This window comes from Bombyx mandarina, chromosome 01, assembly GCF_030267445.1.
Source record: "Bombyx mandarina strain Sakado chromosome 01, ASM3026744v2".
Lineage (NCBI taxonomy): Eukaryota > Metazoa > Arthropoda > Insecta > Lepidoptera > Bombycidae > Bombyx > Bombyx mandarina.
Window position 1 is genome coordinate 1,081,947 of NC_143208.1, and position 21,585 is coordinate 1,103,531.

The window sequence follows — 21,585 nt, forward strand, 5'->3', positions numbered from 1 at the left end:
TGCACCGAACTTCGCCTCAAAACGTTTTGTTTCAATGAAAACTAGTTATAGTATAGTTTTCATCTTCAGTATAATATTAAGTGAATAATGTTGTTTTTTGAATGATGAATTTAATTTGTATTCATAATATGTATACACATGCCTGTCTGCGTGTATATCGTAGCGCGATCATAATCGCCCATTGAGTTTCTCACCGGATCTTCTCAATGGGTCACGATTCCGATCCGGTGGTAGATTCTGCGAAGCATTGCTCTTGCTAGGGCTAATGCTAGCAAATTCTCTCAGGTTGAGCCCATGAGCTCACCTACCGTCCGGACGTAGCTGAAATAGCCTCTTAGCCTACCAACAAATAGGTAGGGGAAAAAAATCACGATCTTTCCGACAAGAGTATTAGACTAAGAAGAATAAGAAAACATGCCTGTCAATGGACATCATAGAAGGCCTTTTTTAAATACTTTTCATCCTCGTGCTAAAGTCTTAGGTGAATGTGTCTTTCTTTCGATCATCCCCCTTGAGGTTTTTTTGGTTACGCGGATTTTAAGAAACTCTACGTTCACCCGTACAAATTTAAAATTAAAAAAAATATTGAAGTATTTATTATTAAAATAGAATCTGTTTTCAGGCTAACCTTTGTGATCGCGCAGTCGTATCGTCGCTGTGAGTCCGGCTATGGTTTTGCGAAAATAGTTTTCTATCATAAGCTAGAGTTTCGATGTAAGAATAAGTTTTCTCTAATCTGGCTATTTCGAATGGATATGATTATACGAACCATCTGACAGTCACATGAGACGATTGTGATGACAGACGCTCTTTGATATCAATGCCAAGAACACCGCCAAGGTTCTGCTAAGTTTTTTTACTGGTCATAGAGCTTTGTGAGCCCGCATGAATGGGGGTTTGTGACTCTATCTATTTCTGCCAAGTACGAAACATTTTTTCTCAATTCTTAAGAAGAAGTAATTTGAAATTTTATTATTATATTATTTATTATGTCTGAACCATTATTTTAATTACGTCATAAATATTTCACGAGTTTTTCATATGATGCTTAAAACTTGATATCACATCGGTTTTTTTTGTACTTACTACAAATTCCGGCCAAAAAGCTATTCTATATTAAGCGGAGTATTAAACGCGCAGGACTCAATGCGGCAAAATAAAGGCAAACTTTTGCCGCATTCAATCCAACTAGAAGTAGATATCTTCTATACTCACGCAATACTGGACTATTGCAGTATTTTTTAACTGCTTTCAAAAGAGATTGAGCATCCGTGAGCTTCACAGCTCCATTCTTTTCGTTGAATTTTTCTAGACTATAACTTTCAGATATGTTTACGTATTTTTAGCTAATAAGTTTGTTTTTAAAATTTCTCGAAAATTCATTTAGAAAATTAATTTTCCAACCTATGAATATGTGAAAAATGACTTGCAATTCAAAAGATTGGACCGATATGCTTCCAAGCCACCGAAGTATTTTGAAAATATGTCTATTCGTATTAAAATTTAAAAGACCTCGTAATAATGATAGGAGCTGAAAAGTATTAAGTTTAGTATTCGTAGCGCCCGCATATTCTAACTTAATAAAGAAATTTCAAAGTTTTCTCTGTCTAGTGCGTCTCTGGACATTACCGTAGTGAAGGCTCTTGGAGTGTACTTTCAGGATTTATTTGCATCAGAAACTTCAGCTCGCCGGAACGCGAAGTTTAAGTAACGAGATTGAATTGTTCATCTGAAAATGTTTGTGCATCATTCCTCTATTTCTTTATTTCCTTTTTCTGTGTTATTCTACGATTAAATTCAGGCCGTTGATAAACAAATACATACTACAAAAACATAGTCCGGTGGTTTTTTGGAACGAAGTTCCTTATGGGACGATGCGGGGGGTACCCTAACTGGGAAAAACGTCCGTAACGTAAGATTTTTATTAGTAATGCACACAGTGTACGACTTAACTTTGTAATAACTAATACATACTAATACTAAACTTTAAGTTTTTGTCACATCACTTGTGTCACGTATAATGTCTATGGTCAATTAAATTTCTATCCAATTGATTTGTCACATAAAAATTTGCAAAGTAGTAGTTGGCTAAGTATGTGAGCGTGTTTGGAGCTCACATAGCTCTAACTACCTGGAACCTATTTATATAATAACTAGCGACCCGCCCTCGCTTCGCTTCGGAAACATTAAAACACACATGAAACCAAAAATATAATAAAAAATTTTTTTAAAAAGGTAGCCTATGTTCATCTGGGACAATGTCGGCTTCTAATGGAAAAAGAATTTTTCAAATCGGTCCAGTAGTTTCGGAGCCTATTCGAAACAAACAAACAAACAAATCTTTCCTCTTTATAATATTAGTATAGATTGTGCGTTCTAAGCTATACGTTATAAGCGTGAATTCACGCCAAATAACCAATCATCGTGTAACAAGCTTATTAAATGTCGAATTGGCTACCGGCCCTTCGTTCAAACATAACTGCGGTCCTAGGGATAGGTGAAATTAATGGCCATCTTTTGTTTAAATTTCCAAATAAAAACTATAAATACAGTTCATAATTATATGTGCATCGTTTAAAAAAAAACGGAATTTATGATGCTGTTTCGTGGCAAAAAGGTAACACAGTCAAATAAAACGCGAACAAAACATTTTAATTCAAGTGAAACCAATATTATACCAATATTAGTGTATTTGGTGAATTTTGTAATATGGAAATGACATAGGATTGGTCACGCAATGGCGGCGGTCAGACCACAGGGCGCGGAGCCCGTCCCCTGACGTGGATGGCGCGTTGGTAACCGCCGAGAACAGGGCGTCCATTCTAATGCTTGTAATCATTTATTACTTAAAATATCTATGGATTCTAAAATATATGTTGGCGCAAAGTCACTATTTAGTGAACTAAAAAAAGCTTATGTTAACTGTTTCCTGAATGTTACGTATGTTAAAATGGCTTAAAGCGAAAAAAAAATGAGAATTCATGACTAAGCTACCTTCACTTTCTACTATAAATACGAGTGACCATTGTCACACAAAACATACACGTCCTTTCCTCTCCTATGAAAAAGCTTGCGTCTTTGGACATAGAGAAGCTAAGAGATCCTGAGGTGAGGAAGAACTATGCTGAAGTTTTGTCTAAGAAGCTGTTGCCAGTTAATGAGACAGGTGATGTTGATGCTGACTGGGGAGCTTTATCATCTCATATCATGGATACCGCTTCAATTGCACTGAGTAGGAAATGCCGTCGTAATGAAGACTGGTTTGATGGAAATGATGAAGTTTTGCGGGCGGCACTCGACAAACACCGTGATCTCTTGCGACAGCACAGAAGGCGTAAAGGAAGCGTTGCGGCGGTCAAAGCTGAAAGTGACCTTGAACTGCGCAAGCTGTCTCGACAAATAAAAGACAAGTGGTGGCAGGACAAAGCTATTCATATGCAATGTCTCACTGACACAAACCAGCTCGGTGAGTTCTATAGCGAGGTGCGCAAGCTGATGGGTACATCCAACCATGCAAAGGTTCCTTTAAGGGCTCTAGATAGTAGGCACCTCTATATAGGATTTGCACACGTTGGTTTGGGAACTGTTTGTTCGTATGTGGGAGGAAGAGCGCGTTCCGGATAGCTTTAAAGTATCGCGCATAACTGCTCTCTATAAGAACAGGGGCGACCGATCTGACTGCGACTCCTACCGCGGTATTTCGCTCCTATCGGCCCCCGGAAAGGTCTTTGCTAGGGTACTCTTAAACCGCCTAAAGGACTTATCTGAAAAGATCCTGCCCGAAACTCAGTTTGGCTTTCGACCGGATCGAGGCACATGCGAAGCGATCTTCTCTGTGCGTCAACTACAAGAAAAGAGCAGAGAACAGGGTCGTCAGTTGTACCTCTGTTTTGTTGACCTGGAGAAGGCTTTTGACAGCGTGCCTCGCGAATCCTTATGGTTGGTGTTACGGAAGCTCGGATGCACAGAAAAGTTTGTGGCGCTTCTTAGACTCCTGCATGACGACATGCAATGCTGCGTCACTGTAGATGGTGAACAGACGGGCTTCTTCCCCGTTACCTGTGGGGTGAAGCAAGGATGCGTCATAGCGCCTACTCTGTTCGCCTTGTACTTTGCGGTCGTAGTTAGAGAGGTTCTACAAACTGTTTCCCAAGGAGTCCGCATCCGCTTCCGTACGGACGGCAGCCTTTTCAATTTGGCTAGACTTAAGGCTCGCACCAAAGTGTCGTATGCATTGATCACTGAGATCATTTATGCTGATGACTTGTGCTTCTTAGCAGAATCCCCAGACGGCCTGCAACAGCTGATGTCCGTTTTTCACCAAGCCTGCCGTAAATTCGGCCTGAAGATTAGTGTCAATAAGACGGAGGTGATGTCCCTGGACAGTCACGGTCACGAGACACTAACCATAAGGCTTGGTGAGGATGTATTGAAGCAGGTGGATACATTTCGCTATCTGGGGAACACTTTAACATCCAAGTGTGACCTTGATGATGAGATCAATAGCAGGGTGGGTGCCGCTGCTGCAGCATTTGGAAAGCTATATTCCAAGGTCTTCTGCTCACACGACCTTAAGTTGGCCACTAAAATCTCAGTTTACATGGCAATTGTGCTGCCAAGCCTCCTATACACCTCCGAGTCGTGGTGTGTGTACCGCCGCCACATTCGCACTCTGGATCGCTTCCACCTTAAATACCTTCGTGCCATCATGAAAATCAGATGGTCTGATAGAGTGTGAAATACCGAAGTCTTGCGACGTGCCAATGTTGGTGGCATTGAGACCTATTTAATGCGCCGGCAGCTTCGATGGTGCGGTCATGTATCACGCATGACGGAGGAAAGAGTGGCGAAGCGCATCTTCTTCTCTGAATTGCAGGATGGCAAGCGAAAGCATGGCGGACAACTCCTGCGGTACAAGGATGTCGTAAAACGACACATGAAGAGATGTGATATAGAGCCCTCTCAATGGGAGCGCTTGGCAGCACAGCGGCTAGAATGGCGCAGGATGGTGAACAGCAAAGTACGCGAGTTCGAGGATCAGCGTAAAGCTGACCTTGATTACAAACGCGACCAGTTGAAGGCCCGCCCACCTGCTGCCATAACCTATAATTATGAGAACGGCGTGCTTACGTGCCCTCGATGCGCAAGGAGTTTTGCCGCAAAGATAGGCTATATAAGCAATCTTCGAGCACACGAGCGCCAAATCGACGGATAGGAGTCAAAGTGGTCGCCATGGCCGAAATCGGTCGGATGAATCATCATCATCATCACACGTCCTTACGGATCCATCAGATCCAATAATAACCTTTGCATTAGACGCCTTCAGCTCTAACACTAGGAGCAGGCTTAGGGACCCCGATAACCGTACTCGTCGAACTCGTCAAAGAGGTCGACGTGCAACCTAACCCATGAATCAGCGGGCCACGATTCCGATCCGGTAGTAGATTCATTCGCGAAGCAATTGCTCTTGAGTTGTTAGGTCTCATTCGGAGGCGCTCGGGCAACTGTTAGCAAATCCCACCTCTTCTGGCTGAGCCTTTGCTCGCCCACCTGTCCTGGTGAAACTGGAATAGCCTTCGGGCCACCAGTAATCTTTCAATCATAAAAAAAAAACTCAAAATATTTCGGCACGAGCAGTCCAACGGAGCGGAGCTCTTTGTTGTTATCGCTGTATACTTGAAATGTAATAAATGAAATTCATTGGAAAAGTGAGTCATAATTAACTGTCACTATGGAAGGCAATGACAATGATGAAGAAAATGGCGTCAGAGACGTCAGAGGCGTCAGAGACGAAAACATAATCTGCCGAATCGTGTTATATAATATAAATAAATATACAATATTACAGGATCGAAAACACGTCGGCTGGATTTTCGATGATTTACGTATGAGACGACAAACTTACTTAAGTATTCTTATTTGAAGTGATGTATTCATTTTATCATCATAAAATTAGTGAAATTTTAAATTTGGTAAACTTTTCACGACGACTCTTCAGAGCTAGCATGTTTGGGTTCTACCCTTGTGCCACTACAGAGTGAGGAACCAGCACCACTACTAAAGTAGAACTCGGGAAGACTTTCGTCTCATTTCGTCTGAGGGTCGAACATTGTTATTCTTATAAGTTACGTCTTCTAAACATTTATATTTTTTATGTAACCTAATAAATACTGATAATAAATAAGTAATACATACAATCAAATAGGTACATACAAAGGCTCTTTTTATTATTTCAATAAATATTTCTTCTGTAGATCCTCGAAAGGAGTATCAGTATAATAATTAAAGTGGTTCAATAAGTAAAACCCTTGATCAACATATTAATAAAATGGCAATGATGATTATTTCAGGAATAAAATTGTTTTGATACAGTCAATCAGCTGAATACATGTATTCGCTTGGAAATCAATCAATATTTTTTTTGTTTGTGTATTAACCACCTTGAGGCCGAAGTCTCAATTGTATTCTATAACAGCTGTCCCACCTTTCAAACAAAATGCATTATTCTCGCCAAAAATATGTAGGATGTTGATAGCTACCCGTGCGGACTTAAAATTACCAATAACAATAACATACTTAACGCAATTACGATTAACAACAAACAACGGGTGCAAGGGTGGGGCACCCGTTGTAACTATACCTGAGACCTTAGAACTTATGTCTCAAGGTGGGTGGCGCATTTACGTTGTAGTTGTGAGCTGTGAGCTTATCCACATATCTAAGCAATAAAAAAATAAAAAAAATAATAAAAATGCTTGCTTACTCTTACGCAAAAATATAAAAGCTTAAAGATAAAACTCGAGTGAATTTTGGAATCTCGTAATAGAACCCGGCTGAACATTTAATAGTGGTTTCAGGAGCATGTCACTAACACTGACACGTAGAGCGGGATGACGAATGGAATATTCGAGAAATCCATATACATAATTTCAGTTTGTATTTATGAAAATTTTAATAATGCTTACAGACTCAAATGCGTAGAATCTCATACTAAAAGACTCTCCACCTGTTATCATTTATCGAACAAAAAAGACTAATGGGTCACTACTGCCTATATGAAGACATGAATTGGAACTACCTTTGAAACGAAAATTCAAGTTTCCGGCGACAAAAATAAGCTGAGAACCTAAACCTACTGTTTAACCTTTAACTCTTAAGGATGAAAACGTAGAAGAAGATTGCTTCTACGGGACAACAATGAAATACTACTATAATATATTTCTACTATGATATGTTTGTAAGTGTAACATTTAGATTGATCAAATGATTTGCAAAATTGATTTTTATTTTATCAATCTTTATTATTTTATGATTCTTGCAGATAAAGTTGAATTTTGGTTTTAATCATCTTCCTTAAATTGTGTATAAAGATATGTTAATCAATGGATTAACCTTTTCATAAGAAAGCAATTGTTTTAAACACGCGATCTTTTTTAATTTTAGTAATGTAACAAAACAATTAGATCCCAGCAGAGGTCATTGCAAATAATTATATTGTTGTCTAAAACTCTAAAGTTTTCTAAGTCTAAAACTCTAAAGTTTTAGACAACATTAAAAATGCTTAAATCACATACGTGTTTAGACACGAATTGAATTTCGAATTTTAAATTATTCTTTAGTTTTAAACGAAATATTTGAAATAATACGCCGATTCTTAACAACAGAATTGTACGTCCGACAGAATTTTTGCCAACTCCATTAGATAGTATTAAATTACAAATGATTTTTCATTTAAATTAATTTACAAAACAGATATCGTAATGGAAAAATTGTAAAAAACGGTTTAAATAGCCGCCTCAAGTATAATTATTTTTACGTCATGTCAAACTCTCAATGAGGTCTCGCTTCGGATGTAGGCTGATTCATTTTACATTCGGCTGCGCGAATTCGGATGATATTTTTTTTAAATTAAGTATATATTATTGGTTATAGATATAGATATAGAGATACTTTATCAATGGAAATGGTTTTTTTTTTTTTTCCTACCTCAGCTGATAGCCTTGACAGGCTATTTCAGCGTAACCGTGGCTAGTAGGTGAGCTCACGGGGCTCAAATTTGATGACGTTGCTAACACGAACCCTAGCAAGAGCCGTGCTTCGCAGAATCTACCACCGGATCGGAAACGCGACCCACTGAGAAGATCCGGCGAGAAACTCAGTGGGCTGTGTCTGAGAGTTAATTTACTCGTCGAGCCCTTCGTCACAAGCGACGGGTTCGACGAGAACGGTGACCGGTGCTTGAAGTACCTAGAAGCACCGTTAGTGGATCGGGAGGATCCGAGATGACGTGTTTTGGGCGACGTCGACTGCTTTCCATTCTGTCTGCAGGATCGGGAATGTAGTTACCGGCGCCACGATGAGAGGGTTCTCGTGTCGTGCCGCTTTATCGAAGTGGCGCATCGACGCCGACTGCATATACTTACTGGTGGATTCTAAGTCCAGGTCATCATGGAGGTCGACGTTCCTGACAAACCACGGGGCTCCGACGACTATCCTGCAAAAACGGGATTGGATAATTTGAAATGATTTTTGGTGAGTGCGGGCCGCGTGAGCGAACACTACACTTGCATATATCATGACGGGGCGTATGCAAGTTTTGTAGAGTGTCACCTTATTTCTAAGGGACATTTTACTTCGCCTGCATATCATCGGGTAGAGACTGGAAATGGTTAAATAGAAGTTGTACAAATAAAAGTTTGAACTACCCTTTACACGGCGTTCTCATTCGTGAGCCAACATGGCGATAAAAGTGTGGTGTCGCGGGACACCGGATAGGAGCGAAGTTCCTTATATAAAAATATTAATTTTAAGTTCTATTCGAGGTATAAACAAAATAATTATTCGGGTATACAACTTTTGGTATGATCTTTTTTTTTTATAAAAATAAAATAAAACTACTTTACAAAGTTATCAACTTTATTTTATGCACAATGATTTATAAAAAATATATAATAATGATATACAAAGAAACAGCTATTTATATGAATAATAATAATAACCTAAACACGTAGACTATACATTAGACACTGTATAGCCATCATACTAAAACTATACAGAAATAATAAAAATCTTACGTTACGGACGTTTTTCCCCGGTTAGGGTACCCCTCCGCATCGTCCCATAAGGTACTTCATTCCTGAATAGATCACTTGTGATGTGATTGTCGTTTGGAGAGAAATGAGAAAACGTTTGGATGAATTCTGAATTATTGTTTTAAAACCATTCTTACGTACGTTCACTACGTTAGTTTATTACGTAAATACCAAATTTAGCGTCAGTCGAACTAAAAGGTACATCTAGATTTAAGAGAAATTTAAGCCTTTGGTTTGCTTTCCGTAATAAAACAATATAAACATTCATCATAGTTTATTATCGACAGGCTCGGGCGATTTAATTAATGCTTCTCCTCTATTTTACTGACAAAGTTCCACGTGAAATGCGAACGATGCAGCTTTATACGGACCCACTCTTTGATATCCTTCGAGTAATTAATATACAGGGGAGAGGATTTTTTCGGATCTGCGTATTTCGTTTCCGATGGAATGGTCTATATCAAAATATTTTTTGTTCTAGAACGTACCGGAATATGTGGTTGTTTTTTTTAAATATTTTTTGTATATTATTATATTTTTGTATATTATTATAAAAATATACGTACTGCCCAAAATATATAAAAAAGATTTTCTTGATGCTGCTTTATTTATGTCTGTCTGTGTTCACGCCAAGCCATATACTATACTAGTTATATCCGTCCGCTTCGCTGGGCATTTAAAATTAACATTATTATTTCTTACACCCACAATGATTCTCATCATTAACGCCCCCGCAACTGGTGTAGGGAGTCCAACACTCATATAAATATTAACCTATCCATTAAGTGCATGTATTTTTTACGCGGATACCAAGTTTCAAGTCAATCGGATGCACGGTTCAGTAGTTATAACGGAACATCCGTAAAAACCACTGTAGATTTATATATTAGTATTTATATATTAGTATAGATTACTCCACCGTCGTTTGTGCCGAAATAAAAATTGACTTGAGCAATTGTATTAAAGGACCAAACTGCCCATTCATTGGTGAGTGGTTACCGTCGCTTGTATACTTTGGTAATGCCCGAGGCATGGCCAATTCGCTACCTGTGGTAGTAGGAAAAACAAGGTTAACTTAAGTACCACCTCACCGAATTTTGTCGTGAAGCAGTAATGCGTTTCGGTATAACGGTTGGGCCGGTCGCTGTACTGTAAAAACTAGAACCTGAAACTCATGTTTCAAGGTGGGCGGTGGGCTTTAAGGTGTTGATGACGTTACGGCCTCCGGCAACCACTTAACCATAGACAAGCCGTGAGATCACCCACCCATTTAAACAATAAAAAAGTAATCACTCGAAATACACTGTGAATCTATGTAATACTTATAGGCAGTAGGGACAAACTTGAAAGGACTTTCATATACAAGGTAGACTCTATAGAACGTAGCTTACAAAGTAGAGAGAAAATTCGCTTTCAGTGTCCATGAGATTTAGATTAACGACAATCCGAGCGGTTTGGTGTTTTGACTCAAATGGAACTAGCTAGTGCAGCTTGAATAGAGTTATGTATATAGCTCGACCTGCTTGCGCCTGTATAACAAAATCCCACAAGATGTCCAGAACCTACATATACATAGGCTTAAGAAAACTATTAAAGAACATCTGTGCAATAAAGCTTACTATAAAGTCAATGATTATCTATAAGATTGCACAAAGTGGGAATGAGTTGCTAGCTCCGGGCATTTCAATATTGCAATAATTGTTACGTTATAATACTCATTGTAAAATGAATATTTAAAAAAAAATCTAATATTAAAAAAATTATTAAAAAAGAAAAAAAGACATGCCCGCTGAATTTCTTGCCAGTTCTTCTCAGGACGAAGGCTGTTTTTTGTGAATTGGCGGTAGTTCTTTTTGACGTTCAACAAGTATGTACTTTCATTTATGTTGAATAATTTTTTTTTGATTTGATTTGAATATATGTATATCTGAACCCCTTTAATAGAAAGTCGTAGTCTATTTATCCTCCTTGCGTCGATAGTTCTCAATGCTGAGGGTCGTGGCCTCATGAGGCTTTCTTGGAAAAATACACATGGTGGGGTCCCGCATTCTTCCACGGCAGTACTTTTGGAAGAGATTTAGTTCCTCGAGGCCGTTGAAGCCTTATTTGGGTCCGGCTAATTAACCGCCGCCAGACATTCGGCGTTGACTGTTTTACAGTGAAAACGGTCGAACTCAACCCTCCACTTTTCTCATCCGGGCTTAAGACCGGCATTGGCAGAGAAGATCCGGCGAAACTCAGTGGGCTGTGTATATGAGTTAGCTATTGGTTAATTAGTTAGACGGTGACCGGTGCTTGAGGGTCCATAAAGCACCTATAGTGCATCCAAGCTAAGATTCCTGATTAAAGTCTCTAAGAGCGGCTATCCTACTGTTTGAACGATTTTGGATAGCTCAAAATCCTAAAAAAAAACAAAGCAAATAAAGAACCTCGTCGAAATAGGTTTAGATCAAAAACTAAATTGAAAAAGTATTATTATTTCAGACGCTTCCGAATGTTTACTGCGCGTATGTCTGTCATAAAAGTCACCTAGAAGCAGCCACGACCTCCGGTGACAACCGAATTAAAAACATCGCGGTCCTTATAAAATGTTTGTAAGGTTGTCGGGGATACAACTATGGTCCCGTTGCAGTCGTAAAATTGTTTATGCTCGTAAACACGGCTTCGCCCTGACCTCGCCCCTCGCCAGACACGTCGACAAATAAAAACAGAAACATAACACTAAAAATATAAACACAACGTCAACGTTTGAAACACTGTAAGCTCTTTCTAAGACGCTGGCTTCTTCTATCTTACATATACCTTCGTAGACGGGCTCATCGGATGATAGATAATGGATTTTTCACTGGTGGTAGGACCTCTTGTGAGTCCGCGCGGGTAGGTACCACCACCCTGCCTATTTATGCCGTAAATCAGTAATGCGTTTCGGTTTGAAGGGTGGGGCGGTCGTTGTAACTATACTTGAGACCTTAGAACTTATATCTCAAGGTGGGTGGCGCATTTACGTTGTAAATGTCTATGGGCTCCAGTAACCACTTCACAGCAGGTGGGCTGTGAGCTGTGATACATCTAAGCTTCTAAGCAATAAAAAAAAAACTCCATCATTATCATAATGACATGTACTTTTTTTAATGTAACAGTATTGAGGAGCTCAAGTTCTCGAAAATATCTCGATAATGAGGTATAAATTCCTATCGGTTAATTAAATTCTTATTTTATATCATCACTGTGTAATGAGAAAATATCTGGCGTATGTACTCCTTCGCGTTTCCCGTGAACAGTTGATCGGGCACGTCAGATGTAAGTAAAATGCGATATGAAGAATACCAGTACAAGACGAACCCCAGTTTCAAGTAAATTTATATTATTATAAACTTTAAAAGCAGTCAGAAATATGAGCGCGACAACAATGTATTTAATAAAACGTATTGTATGTATTATTATGCCGTTTTTACCGATACTAATATTATAAAGCTGAAGAGTTTGTTTGTTTTGAATGCGCTAATCTCAGGAACTACTGGTCCGATTTGAAAAATTCTTTCAGTGTTAGATAACCCATTTATTGAGGAAGGCTATAGGCTATATAACACCACGGTAAGACCAATAAAAGTGGAGCACCAATAAATAATGTTTCAAAATAGGGGTTTAAATAGCTCCTTAACATTCTATAATTCAAAAATATTTCCACTTTCTACCTAAATGAAGTGTAAGTAACTGTGTAAGTGAAAGTAACTATTCCACGTGGACGGAATCGCGGTCAAAAGCTAGTATCCCATGTCAGTTTAATACCCGTTGAGTTTGCTCTTTTTTTTCTAATTAATTGCTGGGAGCATAATGGGCTGTTCCAGCTGCTCACTCACGGCTTGGTAGATGAGCTTACGGAGCTCAACCTGGGACGAGTCACAAATAGAACAATGTTTTGCTAAATCTACGTCCGGATCGGATTTGAGACCCGCTGAGAAGATACAGATTGTTCTATGAAGCTTAGGCATACGTATATTCCCATGTCTATGGAAACCTACAATATATTTTTAATGCCTTAGATCACCAGTGTTTGGCCATCTGGATAGTGACCGGTCAGCGTCACCTGCTGGGAAATCTGCTGCCATCTTTATCCAACGCTCGTACTTATGTGAGGTTCGAAAATTTTCCCGAGTATTTCAGAGGGCGGATACTTCAGACAATTTTAAAACATGTCCCTTTTGGGCCAGTTGACGAATGACTATGATTGTGACTTCTCCGTTTATTGATTAATGTTTATCTAGTTAGTAGTAACTAAACAGATTGGTTTGTTTCTCAAATAAATGAATAACAAACATTGAACCTAAATTTATCAGCAATTAATTAATTCTTAGCTCAATACTTTCCTATTCCAAATTATAATGATACAGTCATTCAATTTTAACTTAAGCGGAAATTTAAAGGGACTATCAACAAAAACGAAGATAAAAACATTCTTATACGGCTCAGTCGTTCCCAATATTGCGATGTTGAAATGCAGCTAGCGCTTACTCTAGGGAGAGAATTTCAAAAATGCACATATGAGAAAATTTGTAATTTTATTATTTATTTTAGAATGACAGATCGAATTTAAAATTACATTGTCAATAATAACTGCTGACAGCGCTATTACAATTCAAGAATTGGTAGATAATTTCTTTTTTTTTTTGGATAATTGGTTGAAATTAAAATTGTAGACCAAGTATTCTCTTCCTGTATTGATGTTCTGTTTCAGTAAACAAAAATAGACACCTTCGAAGTCTATATGAGTGGCGTGAATGTTTCAAATATTCTGTAATTCGTTCAAATAACAAACAATTTCTTTTACGTCGTGCTGTAGAAACTATACGCTAGTTTCATAAAGTTTTTTTAGAAAGGTTGGAAATCCTTTTATTGTCATCATATTCCAATTGATTTTCATTTTTCTTTTTGGTTTTGCACTCCCGTGATTGGCCTGTTCAACTGCGCTTTCCGATTATTCCTCGAAGTAGAATTATCCTTTTTTTATTATGATTTCCCTCTGAGTATTAATATGCCTGTATGTGCAGTCCACACGTTCGGTCACTGACGCTCTACATATTCCTCTCGCTGTGAACTCTTTAATAACTGCTTTAATGTGAGAATATTTATTCCATAAATGAGTAGTGCCTATTAAAGAGATCTAATTAATAATTCATGAATTTAATGAACGACTTTGTATTCGAAATCTAAACTTATTCCCAGCAGCGAACCTATAAGCTCTTATATCCCAGTAGGCTCGACTATTCCGACTTCACCTTGATTGTTGGTGGAACTCACGGGGCTCAGCCTGAGAGAACTTATTAACATCCGCCCTAGCAAGAGTAGTAGTTCGTTGAATCTACCACCGGATTGGAATTGCGACTCACTAAGAAGATCTGACAAAAAACTTAGTAGGCTGTGTCTATAGGCTAAGTCGCGCAAATTTCAAATTCTCGAGTTCGACGAGAACGGTGACCGGTGTTTCAAATGCCCAAAACTGGCTGTTGAATATGGCAGTTGACTGAGCGTGGTTACTGACTTTCAAACTGAGTTTTCATGAGCCACCAAACGGACACGTCTAGATCGCATAGCAGCGGACTGATAGACTGAATAATAAAGGCACTAAGTTCTTCTAAACACTTGTATTTCGTCTGAATTAGTACATTTTACATTTAATTATACTGAGATGCAACCGCTCGCATGAGAGGCGCTTGAGCAGAGAGTACAGAGTAATGAATGACAAAAAACTTCACATTAACATATATTATTACGGCTTCGTATTGATTTTATACAGATAAACAATTTCGTTTTTAAAGAGTAATAATTACATGTGAATTTGCATGAACAATGGCTAAAAGCACTAAGAGTCTACCGAGAGGATCTCAAAGGACAATTTTGGAATGACGGCAGCTGTTTATTGTTCCTTTGTTTGGGTGAGAGATGTAATTCGTGGCGGCTGCAATAAGAGGACTATCTTGTCGCGCCGGTGGTTCGAAGAAGCGTTCTGACGCTGTCTTCAGTTACTTACGAATCGGTTCTAAAGCTCATGTAAACGGTTCTCGACATGTATACGGTAGTGGTGTCTAAATGGAGTCTAACAATATGCACCACCGCTAGTCAAGCGTGCAAACCCTCATTATTGTCGTCACATTTATTTATTTTTGCTTAGATGGGTGGACGAGCTCACAGCCCACCTGGGTTTAAGTGGATACTGGAGCCCATAGATATCTACAACGTAAATACGCCACCCACCTTGAGATATAAGTTCTAAGGTCCAGAATTCAAATGTATTTCATAATACAAATGAAGCGGCCAGTGCAAACCGGACTCAAATCAAAAGAAGATGCATGTCGGTTAAATTTCAGAAAAATATATACTTCTGAACATCAACAAATTAATAATCATCTTTTATATCCTGTTTAGGAAAGGCTTTTCGAACATGTAGAGTATGTTATCAATAACAAAAAAAATCTTTCATAGTATAAAGAATTTCGTTTTTATTTGTATTCGTTTCTTTAATGGTAATCACTGGTGGTAGGACCTCTTGGGAGTCCGCACGGGTAGGTACCACCACCCTGCCTATTTCCGCCGTGAAGCAGTAATGCGTTTGGGTTCGAAGGGTGGGGTAGCCGTTGTAACTATTCTAAGACCTTAGAACTTATATCTCGAGGTGGGTGGCGCATTTACGTTTTAGATGTCTATGGGCTCCAGTAACCACTTAACACCAGGTGGGCTGTGAGCTCGTCCATCCATCTAAGCAATAAAAAAAAAATGTGTTAATTTTACATAGCTCTTTGTTATTGTGAAGCTAAAGCACTCACAGTATCATCTCTCTCACAGTATCATCAACTTTTAAATGGTTGACCAAGGGATATAGGGTATAATTATAATCCCATAGACATAACCCACAGAGCTTTTTCGCTGAATCTTCGCAGTGAGTCGCGATTTCGATCCGGTGGTAGATTCTGCGAAGCACTGCTCTTGTTAGGGCTGGTGTTAGCATATTTTCTTAGGTAGAGCCCGTGAGCTCACCTACCGGTCCAAGCCATTTAGTCTACCAACGATTAGGTAAGGAGAAAAAGCCGTTATAATTATAGCTATGTTCTAACACTGGCTTGTAATGTCTACTAATAGCAGTAATGTTTTTGTCAACAAATTATGTCATAATCAAGTTTAAGATGTTTAACAATTGTACGATTTTGTTTATTTATGTTTAAAATAAACACATACATTTAAAATGATCACGACTAAAATATATTGTTTTGTTTGATCTTGATTGAATAGTGTTGTGTTTTGCAAATCTTAATATTAACTTAACATTAAGTTTCGCAAAACACTAGAGAAGTTTTGAATATTTTAAATCGGTATTGAAGCGTTGGTTATTACATGAAATGGTGTTTTTGTATGCATTAGTGAAAATTTTCAGAAGAGGAGATAAATTTGATAAATTACTTACCGAATGTCAATCATGGTGAATCTCTCTAAGAAGAGTTGTTGCTTTTCAAAATTATATTTCGCAATATTTATGAGTTTTCATTCGAATTTATTTATACATCTCATCTCATATCAATTTCATCCAGGTTTCTAATTCGAATTTCTGAAAAACGTTACTATTATACTAACATTAATAAGCAATTTCAAAACAAAAATGAGTAAGTAACACACTGAATTTTCGTCATATAAAATGACATAAAATTATTTCACGAAAAATAAACCACATGTAACTTAAATAGTGTATGAAACTTCACGGATTAAGCAATTATAATGTTACATAGCGCATTAACTGAGTTTAACGATTTTTCTTTTAAAAAATTTCTTTCTCTCGATTCATAACACTACGCGAATTATTATTTTTTGTTGTTGCAAATTAGAGGGATAACGAAATACGTCACTACACCCTCAGTTCTAAAACGGTACTGTTTGTACCACAGAACACGCTTCCAAATGAGTGTTGCCACAAAGCAAGCCTAATTTCCAAAATAAGATCAAAAAGGTCATAGAACTTTGTCATAGTCAATTATAAATTAAGAACATTTTTCCTGATTTTCTTCCAACGTTATAAAAATCTAAGTAAATTACCTTGTAATGTCAATTATTAAGAGAGTTATTATGTACTTAATCCAAATATCAAGATTCCTAGTTAACTATGAATCGATATAAATTCAATGTGGTGTCGGAATGGAACATTAGTGTTAGTTGTAATGTTTTATGTTTCCTGTCTACACATTAATAATTTTGGCGTGATAATTTCACATGAAGATCTTAGCGAAGATACTAGGCTTTGTGAATCAGTGGTAATTATATAATTCGGATGTATATTTTTGAAAATATAAGCGTTACAACATTATGTTATTTTCTTTGGATTTTTCGATTAGTAGATATGCAATTAAACTATTATTTTGACAAATCTCGTTTTACTGACTTTTGTTTTATTATTTACGACTATAAAATTATTTGGTACAATAAAATTCTAATATTGACGAATAACACCGTAGTTGTCCGTTTACACGAAGAACTAACTACAAAAATTCGATATGTCGGAATTAAGAAAAACAATAAACGCGATATTAACCATATAAAACCAGCTATCGTGATAATTTTGAGTTCAAGTGCTTATCACTAAAATGGAAAATCAATGGTGGCTGAAATACTGATATTTCAAAATTACGCAATGTACAAAAAAAGCAAAAATAAAGGGGCGCGGTCGCCGACTACCTTCGTTTTAGAATGCGGCTACATACATCAACCTACCGAAAAAAAACTTATTTATTAATAGCTCAGTAGATTAATGCATTGCATTTATGACCAGATAGCATTTGGTCAGCGTTTAGATATAAGGAAATGCGCGTGTACATATTGTTGTGGTAAGATCGATATTTGATCAGTTTACAAAACAACGTTAAACACCGCGTAAATATTACTAAAATACGCCTCCAATTAACATTACTGGTGGTAAATTTTATTACTGGTGGTAGGACCTCTTGTGAGTCCGTGTGGGTAGGTACCACCACAGTGCCTATTTCTGCCGTGAAGCAGTAATTCGTTTCGGCTTGAAGGATGGGGCAGCCGTTGTAACTACATTTGAGACCTTGGAACTTATATCTCAAAATGGGTGGCGCATTTACGTCGTATATGTTTATGGGCAGTAGCCACTTAACGCCAGGTGGGCTGTGAGCTCGTCCGACTATCATAACATTGTGGTAAACATCGGATAATACATTAATGGACCCACATAAATTCAAGTACTTTCAACTAACCAAAATAAGTCGTTAATGAAAGAGTGCATCTTGGAAACACGTTATTTAATTTAAAACTTTATTTAATCAAAATCACATAATTCAAGTAATAAAAAAAAGAACACAATATTCCTAACCTAAAAGTACATGTTATTATCCGCAACATACTTCGTCAGATTACAGAAATAAAGTTATAAGCAACATGCTTCGTCGAAATGGAAATATCTCCCACTGCTTCCACTGTGATTCAAATTTTATTCCATTTAATCACATTACATAAATTTAATCATTACCAGATTAATTAAAAACAAGTACTTAATTCTTTGTTATGGAGCATGGGTGCTGCGATACCTTATAGGTGGTTAGTTACCTTCTCCACCAATTAAAGTGCAGGATGGCCTCCATAGCAACTCATTTAAAACTTCGACACTATGATTCTGAGTGGTCCACTTTGTATACGGGCTCCGATAACTACACAGAACCACTTTAGCCAAATTTGTACTAAAATTCAGCAATATGTTTATGAAATTTATGGAATAACTAATAATTATCACTATTTTTATGTCTACTTACAGCTTGTTGCTATGTCATACAGATGTTGCAAAATTTCGAAACAAAAGTACAAAAAGATTTGTGTCAATCAGATAAGAAATATCTGCACCTTGTACTTATTTTTCTATAGTTAGCTATTGTTTTAAATTAGTTTGTTTTTTTTTGTATTATTTAATAGTTGGGTAATTGTATTTAAAAAAATACCTGTGTTTTATAACACGAATAACATTTAATTTATTTTAGTAACTGTAAGAACTTACCATTCAATAGTTTTGTTAATTTTATTATATACATACATACACATACATAACATATTTGAACTGATTCAAATAAAATATTCTCTTTCGATAATATTTAAAACAGCTTTAAAATAATTTCCTAAATAAATGGATGGGGTTCCCACACTTATAAAGTATATAGAAAAGGAGTGCAGAATGTTATTTATTTTTTAAATTATGCATAAAAATACATCAAATCAGTAAAAAAGCATTACACACACTACCATGTGTTTGACACATATACTATATGCATACTATTTGTTTATTGTCAAACTTTTATTACTGCTTATAGTCTGTGATCAAATTGAGAATAGATTAAATATTGTTTGTCTTTATTAATATTTGTCTAAAGCGTAGTCTTGGTGAAATCTGTGATTATAGAAGTATAATAATGTTTGACCATAGAATCATAACAGCTTACAAACTTCAATTAATTATAGTCGAATTTCGACTACCGGGGTACCGCTAGTATAAATAAATTGATTTGTCAAAATAAATTGTCAAAATGAAAAACAAAATCAATTTTCTACAATTTCTGTTTATATAATATATTGGCAACATCTATAAGGAAAATAAGCTTAAGGCGGGATATCTACGTCGAGACCTGCTGGAGAAGTATGAGAATTTTAAATGAAACTTTTGCTACGTGAAAATAATAGACGACTTGTTTGTGTACATTCATGTTTAATCGTATCTAAGTTCACCGAAGTTCATTCCATAATTTGTTTAAAAATATTTATTGTAGTATTTTACGTAACGAGATTCTTAATTTTCTGATTTACCGCACCCCACAAGCAGCAGCCTATTTTGATACGCCTGATCTATATTATTTAAAAAAACTTGCCTTCGTAATATAATTGTTGGTAGTTCTAAATTAGGCTTGTATTTAAGGATTTTTGCTTTAATTATAACAAAAACAATTACCAGGTACGTCTTGGTTTCAAAACAAAAACTAAATTACGATCAATACTAAAATGTGCCCTATTTTTATTTCCACAGTATAACAAAGATGGAAACTAGCGGTGTACTTTATATGCCAAATATAAAATACACTATATAATGCAATAATTCATGAATATGCTACAAGAAACATGTCAAATTTAAAATTATCCTATGTAGGTACTACATTACTGCTTGACAGCACAAATAAACTACATATCCTTGTCATGATATTATGATATGACCAATTAAGGCGTAGTTTTCATAGTTTACTTATTATTTTTCTTTACCAGATTATCTTCTATGGGTTCATGGGGTACCTTTGCCTAGTCCTAGTTCCTGTACCAAATTCTAGTGAAATATTTAAAGTTTTCTTAGAATTTTGAAGCGTTAATTCTTTGCCAACATTTATGAGTGTATGTTATCGTATGAATAGCCAGCCTAAATAGTCCGTCGCCCTTCTTCGGGGTTACATACTTACGCGCCCCCACTATAAGCTGCAGACTTTAGTGCAATTACAGACCCAGGTCTCTTCAGGGCAAGGCTTTAAAATAAATACCACTTTTATTTATTTAGAAAATCTACTTGGATTAATATTTTTTTGTTTGTTTCCTACCTATTCGCTGGTAGCCTAATGGGCTATTCCAGGTACGCGCGGACAGTAGTTGAGCTCACGGACTCAACCTGAGAGAATTTGCAAATACTAGGCTTAGCAAGAGCAATGCCTCGCGTGAAACTACCACCAGATCGAATCGCGACCCAATGAGAAGATCTGGTGAAAAGATCACCGGGAGTGAATCCGGGGGATCCGACAAGATGTTGTTCGGACGATGGCACCTTTGCGTTGCCACGTCGCGATCGAATAAGTTTTGTAGTTTAAATATTTGAAATACCTAGATAGATACATAGACTATCAGTCAATGTCTAGTAATTTTTAAGGCTTTACTTGGTCATTGATAAAATAAAAAAAACGTATGTGCAATTCACACGTGGCAGAAGTGAAATCATCAAATTTTTGGCTTCAAGATAATGAGACGAATGTAAAATTTCGGAAAGTGAAGTGGATAATTGTAGGTTTTCGTAACGATTATAGTGATACAAAGATTGATAATTATTTTACATTTTATTCGCATATATTGGGTAAATAGATTTATTCAGAATGTATTAAGTACGAATATTATTTACGAAGCAGATCACAAAGAGAACCATGAATATAACAAACACTGTATAACGCTTCCCATTTCATTCTCTCCCACGTTAAATCTTATGAATTTATGTATCTGTCTCTTTTTACTGTCGCTTTTTCGTTTCATCCGCTTTCGAATCACAATAATACTAAAGGGCTTTCACTTCAAAAACCCAAGCAAATGTTTGGCGCCCTATTAACGCCTTCGTCCTGTCACAGTTCGAAGTTAATTCTAATAATTTATTTTTCATATTAGCTTCAAATTTTACACGAAAATGCGTTCCATAGTTTCGGAGATATAC

The 21,585-nt window shown here is 36.9% G+C and overlaps 1 protein-coding gene across 6 annotated transcripts in view; it reads right to left on the reverse strand.

Moving 5' to 3' along the window:
* The window catches only part of LOC114246158 (alpha-1,3-mannosyl-glycoprotein 4-beta-N-acetylglucosaminyltransferase B), a 107,581-nt gene extending 90,592 nt beyond the window's left edge, over positions 1-16,989 (reverse strand). For all 6 annotated transcript variants that reach the window (XM_089740242.1, XM_028178610.2, XM_028178595.2 and 3 more), the window contains exon 1: positions 16,549-16,989. In XM_089740242.1, the coding sequence (XP_089596368.1) occupies positions 16,549-16,562 (14 nt within the window). In that variant the 5' untranslated portion in view covers positions 16,563-16,989. The remainder of the gene's footprint in view (positions 1-16,548) is intronic.
* Positions 16,990-21,585: the final 4,596 nt, after the last annotated feature.